This window comes from Mandrillus leucophaeus, unplaced genomic scaffold, assembly GCF_000951045.1.
Source record: "Mandrillus leucophaeus isolate KB7577 unplaced genomic scaffold, Mleu.le_1.0 Scaffold899, whole genome shotgun sequence".
In the NCBI taxonomy this organism is placed as follows: domain Eukaryota; kingdom Metazoa; phylum Chordata; class Mammalia; order Primates; family Cercopithecidae; genus Mandrillus; species Mandrillus leucophaeus.
Window position 1 is genome coordinate 256,089 of NW_012109796.1, and position 15,103 is coordinate 271,191.

The 15,103-nt window shown below is 45.4% G+C and overlaps 1 protein-coding gene across 1 annotated transcript in view; it reads left to right on the forward strand.

The window, feature by feature from the left end:
- DDX31 (DEAD (Asp-Glu-Ala-Asp) box polypeptide 31) overlaps nt 1–15,103 on the forward strand; it is an 80,033-nt gene that overhangs the window by 23,946 nt on the left and 40,984 nt on the right. Inside the window, 3 exon segments of the mRNA XM_011969545.1 lie at nt 2,079–2,314; nt 3,060–3,236; nt 7,427–7,486. Coding sequence (XP_011824935.1) covers nt 2,079–2,314; nt 3,060–3,236; nt 7,427–7,486 — 473 coding nt within the window.

The following is a 15,103-nucleotide window of genomic DNA, read 5'->3' on the forward strand; positions in this document are numbered from 1 at the left end:
AAAAAAAAATGTGCTAAAAATTGGAAGCCTTTATTACTATGGACTAATAGGAAAATGGTTGTTTGGGGAATGAGAAATTAGATTTATTGTATATAACCCATGGGACAAAGCTTTGAGCCCCGTTGTATGGAAGTTATGTAAAGGGCTTAGCATAAGAAAAAAGTGTCCTAGCAATTGAAGCACACTGGCATGGGATAACTTGCTCAGATACTAGATTCCCTAGCACAGAAACCTTCAAGAACAGGCTAGACTACAATCTCTTTGAAAGGTTCTAGAAAGGATTTGTGAATCAGATAAAGAGCGTTGGATTATGTAGTTATGATTCCTTTCAAAGTTAAGGTTTTATGATTTTAATGTAATTTCAGATCATAACAGTTGCATCTCACAGTACAGGGAAAGACTCAAGCACAGCTTTCTACCCAGTTTTTATGTTTTGTCATGATTTCAGGCTATGGCACGTTTGTACTGTACATGAAATGAGTCTGTCTCTTTTGCCTTTTTCCTGTGTTTTCTATTAGCGTAGCCCTGTTTGATTTACTTTCTTTTATGATATATAATTTTAAACAGACTCCGCAAAGGAATAAATATCCTTATCTCAACTCCTGGACGCCTGGTGGATCATATAAAATCCACAAAGAACATTCATTTTAGTCGGCTGCGGTGGTTGGTGTTTGATGAAGCAGACAGGTGAGCCTCGTCCCAGGATGATGACAGGTAGAAGAGAAGGGCTGTTTCTGCTCTCCTTGTTGCAACTTCTGTGGCCCTTTAGACCACATTTGCTCTTCATATAGATGAAAATTTCTTTTTTTTACAACCACAGAATCTTGGATTTGGGTTTTGAAAAGGACATCACAGTGATACTTAATGCTGTAAACGCTGAATGCCAGAAACGACAGAACGTCTTACTATCAGCGACACTCACAGAAGGTGAGTTGGAAAGAAGTGATGGGTCCTTCTTTGTTCTTAATGAAGAGGAAGGACCTAGATTTAATCTGGGTTGTTTGCTGCCGTGATTCTCAACCTCAGGGAGGTGAGGGGCAGGGAGGGAGATGTCCTTAGAAGACTGCCTTTTCAAACTGTATGTTCAGCACTCCCAGCTTCGCTCTTCAAGTCATCCAAGACAGATATGTTCCCCAGCACATGGGGAAAGGGAGAAAGGGCAGGGATGAGGACGAGAAAAGACTGGCTGCCGTTGGCTTGGTGGTTTCATGAGGTTTTTTTGCACTTGCAACCCACAGAGAGCAGGGCCCTTGCACTGAAGATGATGACCTCTTATCTGAGTGCATTTTTGGTGTAATCACTCTTCCTCCTAATAGAGCTATTGAACTTAAAAAATATATCAATGAAGCTCTTCTCTGTCTTCCATCCATATGCAATAGAAATTCTTAGCTCTCTTTTATCAGTGGGAACATGAAGGCTTGGAAAAGTTGCATCACTCTACCAGAATCACCCCACACAGTGAGTCATTGACCAGCAGTGCAGCTTTCACATTCTCGTGTCTGGTTTCCTTGGTTTACTAGGCCACATTGTGATGTGCATGTACCAGATGCCATGCATGTGACCCCTCACGGTTCCCCATGTTCTAAATTTTGAGGGATGATTCATGAAAAAGAGATTCTGTGGTCAAGAAAGTTTGAGAAATGCCCCACATCCCTCCGTTGGATATTCTCAGGCCACATTAACATCATAAAGGCCCTGAGAGGGCTGCTTAGAGCAAAGAAGCTTTTGTGAAACCTTTGAAATCCAAGGTTTACCATAACTTACTTGATCAAAGAACCCTTTTGGGAGGTGGGAGTGGGCGCAGTGTCTGTCGCTGTCTTTTGGACGCTGTTCCATAGGTGAGTGTTTATAGAACGTTGGTACAGATTGGCTGTTAGGCTGTGGGAAGAAGTTTTGGTAGATCTCCCCGCCACACACACGTTGGCACTAGGGCAGATCAGTGCTGGGACTTGGTGATGCCCATGGGGTGACATACATAGTCCTTACATTCATGGGTGGGTGTGTATAGGGGGTACGCTTTTGTGACCAGTTTCACGGTGTGTTTGTTGTCTGCTTTGCCCTTCTCCCTTTTATCCAAGGTGTAACGCGGCTAGCTGATATCAGTTTGCATGATCCAGTCAGTATTTCCGTCCTGGACAAGAGCCATGACCAGTTGAACCCAAAGGACAAAGCAGTCCGGGAGGTCTGTCCTCCACCAACTGGCGACGAGCTGGACAACTTTGCAATACCAGAGAGTCTCGAGCAGCACGTGACTGTGGTTCCCAGCAAACTGAGGCTTGTCTGCCTAGCGGCCTTCATCCTTCAGAAATGCAAGGTGGGACTGTGGGCTAGTGCCAGCTTGATCCGGGGAAGAAAGGCCTGCTTTCTTGTGTTAAGCCATTGGTAGCAATGAGTTAAGACACCAAAAATCAGAGGTTTTCCAACTTATGTCTGCATTCCGGATGCAAACTTTGGTGTACATCCTTTCAGTCAAGTTTTAGGATTATGGTAAAGAATCAGAGGTCAATGGTAACTATGATGTTCAGCTTGAAATCTGTCCTCGATACCTTTCCTGGGACTGATAGTAGGCACATCACAGGTGGCGGGAACAGCTGGATGTGAGGCAGACATAGGGGCTTGTGCTCATGTTTCTCCAAGAGTCCTGGCATTTGTGCATTTATTTACTAGACTTCTGTGATGACTCTGAGACGTGAGAAGATAGTAAGTGGAAGGGCTTCAGGGTGAAGATTTTCTGCATGTGTAGGGTCTCAGCCAGGTAGTGTTGCTGTGGCAAGCCCTGGATGAATAAGGGGAATGGAGCTCCCACCCAGCTGTGCTCTGAAGTGTGTTTATTTTTGTCAGATAAGGGAAACCCGCTTGAAATGATAGTTGTGTCGTTTTCTTCTCCTGCATTCTTTGTAGAGTGCAATATCACTGTTTTTGTTTTTTAAAATAATTCAAAGATAGTCACCTTTATTTCCAAATGGGGGTCAGCATGAGTGTACAGTTTGGAGAAATACTCATTTTGGCGTCATGTAATCTTAAAATATGTGGGGTTTTCCTTCCTTTGTATCATGTAGTTTGAGAAAGACCAGAAGATGGTTGTCTTTTTCTCAAGTTGCGAGCTGGTGGAGTTCCACTACAGCCTCTTCCTACAGACCCTGCTGAGCAGCTCAGGGGCGCCGGCATCAGGGCAGTTGCCATCTGCCTCCACGCGATTAAAATTCCTACGGCTGCATGGCAACATGGAGCAGGAGGTGAGCACTGATCTTCCTGTGCAGCGACAGCACCGTGGCCCCACGTGGAGATGGGGACGAACCTGAGTCCCGCAAACCTATTCTTTAAGCTCAGCAATGGCTACGACCCTTGCACACTCCACTGGGCAAGTCAAGAATTAGATGAAAATGGGGGACCCACTGGAACTAGAGGGGATCACACTGCTGGATTGATGTGGGCAAGGAGAGTCTATTGTTCCCATTTGCTTTTGCTCCGGGAGCTGGTCTCTTCCACCCGAGAGAGCTCACAGGCCCCGACTTGGCCTGAATCTACCTCAACCAGCTGTTAAGGCAACAGAGTACCACTAAGTAGCTGGCACCAGGGAAGGGTTTTGCCTTTTTAGTACCCAGTGTGTAATTAGGGCTTGATGTCTTCAAATTAAGAGCATTAATGGAGCTAAATTGTGGATCCCATATGGTACTGCTGAGCACGGCTGCTGTCATTGTCAACAAGACACAGCGCTGCACTCAGAACACTTTCGGTTGGGAGAGGGTACTGTGAACCAAAGGGGCTGCGGGCTCCCAGTTCTTTCTCGGCACGGAGTAAGATTTCCGTTCACGAAGAAGAGTACAATATTTCCTCTATTTTAGGGACTTAGCTGTGTGAATCACATTCCTCCACTCTTAACTAGGCCGTTTGGTAGGGAGTCGGGGTGGAGTACGGGAGTGAGATATGCTCACTGGAATTGGGAAAGAAAGGACGAGCAAGACTCGGAAGTAGGAGCCATTTTGCCCTAGAGGAGAGGGTACCAGGCAGCTTCGCAAATTGTGGGAAAGAAAACTAGAAATCGGAATGAGATTTGATTTGAGCCAGCTTAAAAGATCATAACATTTTTAGAGCTAAAAGGGACACCAGAGGTTTGATACGATCCTAAACAAGTCCAACCTCTCTTTGCTTTTGCTCTTTTGTTTTAATACTGAAGTAAATAGAGGCCCAGAAAAGCGAACTTGCTCAAGGTCACTCAAGGACACAGGTTATTTGCCACAAGATTATATAGAAATCCCTGAATATTCCAGCCCTTGTGCATTAGGTAAACTCTTGGTCTTTACCTTCGGATCCCTGATTCAATCAAACTTGTTGATTTTATTTTTTTAATACCATTAATGGTTTGGGGTTTTGTTTTTGTTTTAAGCTTTGTTTACTAATCCTATGAGTCTGTTTTTACCAGAGGCGTTCTGCGGCGTCGATCCAAGTGATTGGGGGAAGCTGGGTATGGACTCAGAACAGTCTAGGAATTCGCTATAATAGATCACATACAAGAGTCTATAGCTTCATTATACAGAAGCTGTTCATCTCACACTGTAACAGGGGAGTAGTCTAGCGTGCTGTTTATAGCTGTGCCCTCTGGGGGCACACTGCTTGCGGTCCTGTCCTGGCTGTCAGTTGCTGGCTGTGTAATCTCAGGTAAATATTTAACCTCTCTGTGACTTAGTTTCCATGTCTCTAAAGTGGGGTTGATAATTGTACTTCCTTTAGGGTGGACTCAGTTAATGCAGACAGAGCTCTCCGTACAGGGCGTAGCACACAGGAAGTGCTCAGTAAATGTTAAGCGCCTTTATTATTATTGTTTTTATCTGTCTTTCAGAAATAGTTCTGTTTTTACAGTTTAAAAGTTTTTTTTTTTTATAATTGAAATTGCGTTTTTGTAGTTTAAAAAGGAGAGTGTCTGTGTAGTATTTAGCTTTTGCAGTGGAAGACAGGAGGTTATAGTATCCCTGTGTTTTATTTTCTAAGTATTAGGGGTAAGTTTCTTGTTCCAGACTAAGCTGAAACTGTCCCACTTAAGTTTTCCTGACTTATTACCCTGGCCACTATCCTACAAGGCCTTAGCATGGTCTCCTTAGATGGTTGACATGATTCTAAATAAGTTTCTGAGCATTGGATAGAAGTTACTATTTGCAGGGTAGTTGTGATGATGACTGACATGATTCTAAGTAAGTTTCTGAGCATTGGGTAGTTGTGATGAAAGTCCCAGAGTTTGGTAGGTTTTTTTTTCTTGCCTCAAATCTGAATACATCATAACTAGTCTTTAAGGTCTTTCGTAAGCTTTTACGAACTTTTCGATTTTTTCTGATTCTGATTCTAAGATACAGCCGTCAAAAATGATCATTTATAAAGACCGTGCAGCAGACTGGACAAATGGATCTGTCCTTTTGAGGGTCTGAGCACTGACTCAGGAACACAGTTCCCAGGTTCGGATATCATTCCGGCCCTTTACCATGTGTGTGTGTCCTTTGGGCAAGTTCCTTAACCTGTCTGTGCCTCAGTTTTTTTCTTCTGGAAAATGGGGTGATGATAATACCTACACATAGGGTTGTTGTGAGGATTAGCGAAGTTCAGACGTGTGAGGTGCTTAAGCCAGTGTCTGGTATGTGGTGAGCACTCAATGAATGTTTGTTGTTTGTATGTCTTTATCCAGTGTACTCAGTGAGGTGTGCCCTGGGCTTCCAGCCATGGACAAAATCTACGCACATGAAAGCCCAGAAAGACATGCCACAGCACACAGTGACTGTGCCAAAGCAACAGAGACTTTACTTTTTTCCAGATTTTGGGTAGTTTGGTTCTATTTCTTTGTATTTGCTGCTGACGGGTGAATGTGACCAACTCAAATGCATAGAGCATCATGACTGAAGAGCGTTCAGAAGGCACCGTTGCAGGCTCATACTGAAAGCATTCTAGGATGCTCACCTTTTGGTCCAGCAAGTCTGTTTCTAGGAATTTAACCTAAGAGAGTAATTAAGAATCTACACAGTGACTTATTTACAGAGATGTTTGTCACAGCATTGATTGCAATATTACAAAATCAGCAGGGCGCGGTGGCTCACGCCTGTAATTCTAGCACTTTGGGAGGCTGAGGCTGGTGAGTTGCTTGAGCTCGAGTTCACGACCAGCCTGGGCAGCATGGCAAAACCTCGTCTCTAACAGAAAATACAAAAATTAGCCAGGCATCGTGGTGCATGCCTGTAGTCCCAGCTACTCAGGAGGCCAAAGTGGGAGGATCACTTGAACCCGGGAGGTGGAGGTTATAGTGAACTGAGATTGTGCAGTGAGTCTGGGTGACAAAATGAGACCCTGTCTCAAAAAAAAAAAAAAAAATCAGAAACAACCTTCACTGCATACAACATTGGTCAAATAAATAATGGCGCATCCATTTAGCTGAGTACTGTTTCACCACAACAGATGACCTGGTCTTTGGATACTTATTGGCATGAAGAGATGTTCATATTCTGTTGCTATCTAAGAGCATGTTAATAGTATAAATAGTAGGGTGCCATGTTTTTGGAAAGCTACATATTTGGGTATGTGATGCATAAAAGGGGAACTCGGGAAACATCAAAGTATTCCCAGTGGTAGTGGTGGTTTGCCTTGAGTGGTATTTTATTTTCTTCCTTTAATGCAAATATATTTTCTCTCCAATTAAAATACATAGTTTTATAAATATCTAATTTTTTTTTTTTTTTGAGATGGAGCCTCGCTCTGTGGCCCAGGTTGGAGTGCTGTGGCGCAATCTCGGCTCACTGCAAGCTCCACCCCCCGGGTTCACGCCATTCTCCTGCCTCAGCCTCCCGAGTAGCTGGGACCACAGGCGCCCGCCACCACACCCGGCTAATTTTTTTTTTTTGTATTTTTAGTAGAGACGAGGTTTCACCATGTTAGCTAGGATGGTCTCGATCTCCTGACCTCGTGATCCGCCTGCCTTGGCCTCCCAAAGTGCTGGGATTACAGGCTTGAGCCACCACGCCCGGCCATATCTAATCTTTTTAAAAACTGCCTGTAGAGAAGGTTGGTGATTCTTTATTCCTTCAGAGCACTTGTAGGAGAATGTTTAGAATACATTGCACACAGGTTTGGAACCCTGCACGCAGGAGCTTGCACCTTCCTGTTCTTGTTTTTGGCCATTCCTGGAGGGTGTGCCTCCCCTGGTACTGTCTCCCAGAAATGTGCACCCTCAAAACCCCTGCTACTTCACCGTAGCCTCAAGTCTGGTCCTGTAAGTACAAGGTCATCTTAGAAGATATAAAGAATCCACTTCTTCCTCTTTCCTGGCAAGCCTCTCTGTGCCTGAAAATAGCTCTAGCAGTAGGAGATGGAGCGAGCTAGGGAGATCTAAGCCTACCTTGCTGGAGTTTGTCTCTGAGTTGTAAAGCTCTATTTTTCCTTGTTTTTGTAGGAAAGAACAGCAGTGTTTCAGGAATTTTCACATTCCAGGAGAGGCGTCCTTCTTTGCACGGTACGTATCGTCCTGTCTTCCATGCGAAGGCTGATACATTTCTGTGATGGCTGTGCAATTTTTTGTCTCTTGACAGTTTGTCCTGTGGTCAGTCCTACAGGGCCCAGGAACACTAGGGGCCCCTTGGTGGGGCTGGCCTCTTTGCACTTCTTTCTTGTTACCTGACAGGGCCACAGATAGCCGGCCACCACCGTGCAGAAGACTTGGCAATTTGCTCACTAATAGTGGCAGCTGTTGGTCTGAAAATGTGTGAATCTTGGAGATTTCTATCCACCCAAAACTTGTAAATTACAGCTATCGGGAGTAATTAGAGCTGAGAAAGTCTTTCCACAACAAAATGACTCTGCTTGCCTCTGCTCACCTTTTCTTAAAGGAAAATTGGTGCATTTGGGCCAATTTTATTTGCTGTTGTCTCTGACTGTCATTTGCCCTGTGATTTCAGGGCCAGCTCCCTCAGCCTCAGGCTCTGCAGTCCTGGATAGCTGCCTCCTCCAGCACAACACTGACCTTTTAAACTCATGCCTCTTGTGCTCTTTCGAGATTAAAAACTCACACCTTCAGTGTTCTGTCCCCACCACCCGGGGATTCACTTTACCGTAGTTGTTGCTATCTCCAAAGATTAAAATGCCTTCTCTGTTCCATCTTGGATGATGTAACTTAATCCCCAGCTGGTTAATGGAGAAGTTCCTATATATACAGTAATGAAATTGTACTATAAATTTAGTCAATCCAGTGAACAAGTGCTGGGTAGAAACAAAGATACTAAGCTGTTTGAATGCCCATCTAGGCCACATTTGATGCAATTACTTTTTAAGGAACTTGTATTCCATATTCACTATTAAAGGCAATGGAGACTTTTCTGTCTAAGTGTTGAGTTTCTGTATGAGTGCAGCATGGTTTCTTGTGTGTATATATATGTGTGCTCACCTGCAAGAGGGGGCTTGTTGGTAACCTGCTTATCACAGTGTTGGTTCTCATGTGTGCGAGGCAAACAGTGGCTCTGCTGACACTCATTCAGGCCTGAGAGCTGTCACCATGGAATGCTTGCCTCCTGAGGAGATCTGTGTCTGACCAAGTCCTTCCCTTTATGAGGCCCATCCACGAGTCAGATGTTCAAGCTTGTTCTAAAGCCAGCTTTATGCATGGCCTATAGTGAAGATAAATTCTAAATAATCTACTTAAAGAAATTTGTTGGGCCAGGTGCGGTGATTCACGCCTACAAGCCCACCACTTTGGGAAGCCGAGGTGGGAGGATCGCTTGAGCCCAGGAGTTCACGACCAGCCTGAGCAACAATATAGCAAGACCCCGTCTCCACAAAAAAAAAGAAGGACTAAAAATTAGCCAGGCGTGGTGGCACGTGCCCATAGTTCCAGCTACTCAGGAGGCTGAGGCGGGAGGATCACTTGAGCCTAGAAGGTCGAGGCTACAGTGAGCTGTGATTGCACCACTGCATTCCAGCCTGAGCAACAGAGTGAGACCTTGTCTCAAAAGAAAAACTTGTCAACAGTCCTTATTATATCTCACAATACTTTGTGGAACCTGACCCTTGTTTGTCTCTTTTCACCCTACTCCCCCTTGTTCCCTACCCTTCAGCCAAACAGCCCCCTCTTTCAGTCCTCGAATGTATCATCTGGCTTTTTCTGGCCTTGGAGCCTTGGTTCATGCTAGTCCCTCTGCCTGGAACACTACCATGATTTTGACTAAACCATCCTTAGGTGTCCCCTTAAATTTTATGTCTTCAGAGAAATGAAACTCAGGAGCCCCCTGTTCTTCCCCATGAGGCCATCCCAGTGCACCCTTCATTTCTTCACCGTAATGCTTATCCCGCCTGGTCTAGGTACCTTCCCAGCCAGTCGTAAGCATCGTGAAGACAAGGACTGTAATTTGGTTGCATTTCTATCCCAGTGTCTAGCACAGAGCAGGCACGCAGTAGGTGCTTGGTTTTGTAGATCGAATTGGGGGCAATAGATGGGGCCCAAGAAACTCGATGTTGAGGGCTACCAGTGTGTGTGTTTTTCTAAAGACAGACATTAATAGACTTGCTCGCTGGGAATGGGTTTTTCATTCCTCTGGTGTTACCCAAGAAGTGAATGTTCTGGACTGTCAAAATAGAAAGCAGTAGGAACCTTTGGGGTGGAGTTCAGGTTATGATAGGAACAGAATATTTTATCTTTGACCCATAACATGCTGGATTTATGCCTCGGAAATTGTTGAGTCTCCCAGTATGCAAACGCTTTACAGACACGGGTGAGCTGTAAGCCTTAAGGAAAACTCCAGGTATCTGAAGTTCCGCTGTTTGTATTTTTAGTAGCTCTGCATGGAAGAGAAGATTATTCTTTCTGAAATAGTTAATATAATTCTTGGTGAGGTCAAAAGCATACGATCACTTTCCTTGTTCTGTCTATCGGATGATACCTGCAGGCACATGGTATCAGCTAGACAAAGAATGCCATTGTCTTGGCAAAGCACAGTACCTCCCAGCCCTCTGCACCCTGCCAGTCCCGGGTGCCACATGTAAAGAAAACTCCCTCGCCCACAGCCTGATTTGTCTAAAGCCCTCAGTCTTTGTTCATTTTCTAGTCCAGGTCACTTCAGTTTGCTGATCTTTTGGGAGCTCTCTTTGCTGTGTAGTGAAGATGACTGGAGAAGAACCGCGTGGGATTCGTTTCTCTCGGTTGCTGGGCCAGAGCAGGAGCGCAGGTTCCCAGTCATGGGAAGTCCTTCGCTTCTCTTGGTGTTCCTGCCCCTTCTGCCATGCTTGTTTGCTCTAGCTGACGCTTCTGGCATATGAGAGCTTTGGGGCGAGTGGGACGCACACGCTGTAATAGATCATGCCTGGGTCGGGGGAGATGCTGCCACTCTGCATCCTTTTAAGCAGCCTGTTGCTTGCCAGGCTATCTGAACGCTCTCCAGGAGCCTCCTTGGTGTTAATGAGGAACGAGGGCCACTTCAGGACGAGACAGATGGAGAACTGGCTTCTTTTGATAAAGAGCAATCGTGTTGTTAATCGTTACGTGGGGATTTTCCCCCCTTTATACTGTGCCTTTTGCCATTTTAATTTATCATCCCGAGATCCTTTTAACAAGGCCAGAATGAATGTCTTTACGAAAATTTGGAAATAGTGATGTGCCCACACAAAAGTTCACAATTATGCTATTTCCTTTACTGTTACAAAGTCCCCCACCTCATTTTCCTTCCTGCTAGGAACTGTTAAGGGTGCGTGTGTGTGTTTTATTTCATTTTAATTATAAACATCTCAAAAGCAGGGACCTTTTTAATTATCATGCAGCTCTCAAGCCCTGATACGTGGCTTGTGTACTGTGGCTGTTGAGTAAAGGTGTGACTATGGTAAGATGGAGTCTAGGCAAAGCTTAGTTGGGGGCAAAAGAAATCAGTTTGTGAAAGACGAGGAATCCTTACACATTCACAATGTAATTTTGTGTCTTCTGGAAAACTAGATCTAAGAAAAAGCCAAGGTAAGTAGGAAGTAGGGATGAGCAGAAACGAGGCATTGGAAGTTCGAAGCCCACTTTCCCAAGTGGAATTAAGCAACCAAAGGGATCAGATATCAGACACTGGATTATGTGCAAAGTATTATTTCCTCCTGCTTATAGTGAAGAGCTCACACTAAGCCAGAGGAAAGGAACCTGGTTTTTAATACCATCATTATGCTGATGAGTTGATAAACAGAAGTACCACCGACTGGCCGGAAAATGGAGTTTCCGAGCCACCTGATTTTCAGGCTGGTACTAGGTTTTCTGTTGGTCTCCTGGTGGCTCTCCTTGGTTGTCCCTGGATGGAGTGCAGTCACCTTTTTCCCAGAAAGAAGCTACCCGCAGCCCCTGCTGGGTGCCGACTGTCCCTCGGCGTCCTCCTTGGCTGTCCAGCGCATGCATTTCTTTTTCGGAAGATGCACCTAGATCACCTGTGCTGCTTTCCTCCACCTTCTCAGTATTTTTTTCCGCTTGAAGCATACTGTTCTGTCTGTGCAGTTCTTAATTTCCTCTCCTCCTGGGAAATTTCCACCATGCCAGGAGGCTAGGAGACAAAGGAGATAAGGCTGTGAGAGTCACAGAATGTCAGTTCTGTGCCCCAAATAAATGTAGACTTTCGTGCTTTTCTCTGGGGTGTGCTTTTTAGGTAAAGTTTATCTTTTTCATTTTATTTTGTTTGTGTTAACGGAAAGATCATTTGGAGATTGTTTGCTGTTTACTCAGTTACGCTAACTCATGTTGCCAGTTTTTTGGCGGCTCCAGCCAAGATCTCTCGCCTCTGACAGCTTCTGCACTCTCTCCTTCCTCCTCTGATTACGCAGCCCAATCTGTCACCCGGACAACGGGGGCCTGGACCCTGCTGATGGCTTTCCACACACGGCAATAATGACTTTTGGCAGGCCGGGAAGGCGTCAGAGGCGAGTGTGCTGCGTCCCTTCTCAGAGAGACGGCAGGCCCCCTCTCCCTGTTAGTAAAAGCACTTTGTGAGGTTCTTGGGTAAATAAATGAGTCATTTTAATCCAACTGACAGGCTGGCACCTGAGCAAGCTGCCTTCCATCTGTACTCCTAGGTCTCATGGAGGCAGCCAATTGTCAGGCCCAGGGCCTTCAAGGCCTCACCGTTGAGTGTCTTTCAGAACTGACTTTAGCAATTCTTTTGCCCTAATTAGCTTAAAGGAATAAAATGAAGCTACATCTAAGTCCTAAGAGCAGACAGAACAGAATCCTCTGCCGAGTCTTGGTGGGTCATGATCTCCTGTTGATCTGATGTAGCTGGCTGACTGTGCTCCAGGGAAATGGAGGCTCTGCTGCTTCCCTGCGACCTCTCCCAGGGTGGGGCGGGGGCAGAGAATGAGATATGATGGAGGAGGAGAGTACAGAGACATTGAAGTCACTTCTCTGCCTAATTGCCATCATACCAGTTCTTACTTCACCAGGGTAGGTGAGATTTATAGAATCTCAAGAATACTGAGATTTGTAGGTCTCAAGATATTCGTCACATACATGGTCTCATTTGATCTTAGCAACAACCTCATGATGTACATAGCATGGTTCTCCCAGCCATTTTCTAGGCGGGGCAGCTGAGGCTCAGCTTGCTGAACTGACCCACGCGGATTGGACAGCCCCTAAGTGGGGCTGGACTAAGCAGTCCAGTTCTCTCTTCCTAGACCGGGACTTGCCTTTCTTTCTCCTTATTCACTGTGGTAGCCTAAAGAAATGGCTGAGTTAAATCTGGGGGAGAGAAAACAAGGAATATTGGGCAGCGGTTGGCCATCAGTGAGGTTCCCCCAACAACACGCATTAGTGGGAGACCGGAAGATTGTGTCTTAGCCTGTTGTCCAGAGCTAGGTCACCTAAGTAGGAAATAGAACCTTGAAGACACAATGACAGTCTGCCGGCGTCCTTCATCACTCACTGTTGCAGTGTGTTTGGACTCACAGTGAGTTTCATGAACATCACACATTATTTTAGAGTCTTTAGAGTCTTAGTGTTTGCTGGTTGAATTTACTAAGCCAATGAGCGTTAAATTTTTTACAAGGCCTGTCTGTGAAGCTCGAGCAGCCCGTGCCTACATGTATCTCCCACTGCAGGGCACTTAAAGAAATCAGTTCTTCACAAGAGCTTTGCAGATGTAAGAACTCATCAGTGTTTCTAAAAACATAAACTGTAGTTGGTGTAGAAAGCCGCTCCCGCTCCCCTTTAGATAGAGAACATCCTAAATTGTGTTCTCAAAGGCATCAGCTCTGCAGCATCAGCCTTCCACTTCCAGAGCCTGTGGGAGCTGTCTGAAAACACTTTGTGGGTGGTTGAAACACTTTTAGGACATTTAACTTCTGCTTACACACTTACAAATGCAGCCTAGCCAGCATTCAAAGGAAACCCGCAAATCTGAGGTACGAGTGAAGGCAGACAAATCCTGAGGTACCCTCAGTGGTCCTTCTAGGGGAGTGATGGTGGGGTGGTATCTCCCCCAAGTCCTGCCTCTGACCCTGGGGGATGCAGGAGTGTGTTTTTTTGTTTTTTTGGTTTTTTTGAGACAGAGTTTTGCTCTTGTTGCCCAGGGTGGAGTGCAATGGTGCAATCTTGGCTCATTGCACCCTCCACCTCCCGGGTTCAAGCAGTTCTCCTGCCTCTGTCTCCGAAGTAGCTGGGACTACAGGCACGCACCACCATGCCTGGCTAATTTTGTATTTTTTGTAGAGATGGAGTTTCACCATGTTGGTCACACTGGTCTCGAACTCCTGACCTCAGGTGATTCACCTGCCTCAGCCTCCCAAAGTGCTGGGATTATAGGTGTGAGCCACTGCACCCACTGGGAGTGTGTTTCATATAGTACTTCACATAGTATTACTGTTTTTCAAAAAACTATGTACAGGCCGGGCACGGTGGCTCACACCTGTAATCCCAGCACTATGGGAGGCTGAGGCGGGCGGATCATGAGGTCGGGAGATCGAGACCACTGCACTCCAGCCTGGGCAACAGAGCGAGACTGTCTCAAAAAAAAAAAAAGAAAGCTATGTACATATGAATCCTTTGTGATACCTAACAGTGGGTGAGGGGTGGGCTGTTTTTACAGAAGTATCCCAGAGCTGTGAAATGGAAGGAAGGAATGATAGACTTAAAGAGTCATCCAGGTAACAGTACAGACAAGGGCCATCAATCAATGCTAAAAGCCTTGGGTGAAAGGTTTTAGGAAACAGGACCTTGTTATTCGCATGGTCTCAAAGTGTCACTCCCCAGTTACTCGTTACAAAGGAGAAAGTCACCTTCGCAACAGAGGGACCCATACAGGACAGACTGCCCCGTTGTGTTTCCCGACATGGAACCGTGGGAAGCACACACCACCCTGAGGTTGTTTCTGACAGGAAGCCTAACCGGAACCTTACCATGAGGAAGCAGTTAGACAAATCCAGTTGTCTGATGTCCTCAGGAACATTTTGATGTTCTTAAAAAATGACGGACATCGAAAAACTAAGTAAGTCAATCAAAGGCAGGGCTATGGTTCCAAACAAAGGAAGTCTACAGAGACATAGCGGAATGCGTGATCTACCATCTGATCCTAGTTTAGGAAAGAAAAACAACTGTAAAAGGCATATTAAGGCGTGGTGGCTCATGCCTATAATCCCAACGCTTTGGGAGGCTGGGATGGGGGAGGATCGCTTTAGCCCAGGAGTTTAAGACCAGCCTAAGCAAAAAGAATCTAGATTAGCCGGGTGTGGTGGAACTTGTCGGTAGTCGTCCAGCTACTCAGGAGGTTGAGGCCAGAGCGTCACTTGAACCCAGGAGGTTGAGCCTGCAATGAGCAGTGGTTGTGCCACTGTACACCAGCCTGGGCAATAGAATGAGACTCCATCTTTTTAAAAAAAAAAAAAAGAGACATCTTAGGTACAGTTGGAGAAATTTGAATATGGACTGTTGATTAGAAAATGCTATTCAGTGTTAAATTTCTGAGGTGTGGTAATAGTGTTGTGGTTATGTAGATCAGTGTCCTTTTAGTTAGGAGGTGTGTGTTAAAGTATTTAGGGTTAAAATGTCATGATGTTTGCAACCTACTTTCAGATGGTTCAGAAAAATGTGCTTGCATATGTGTATGTGTGTGGGGGCATGAGTAGATAGATAGAA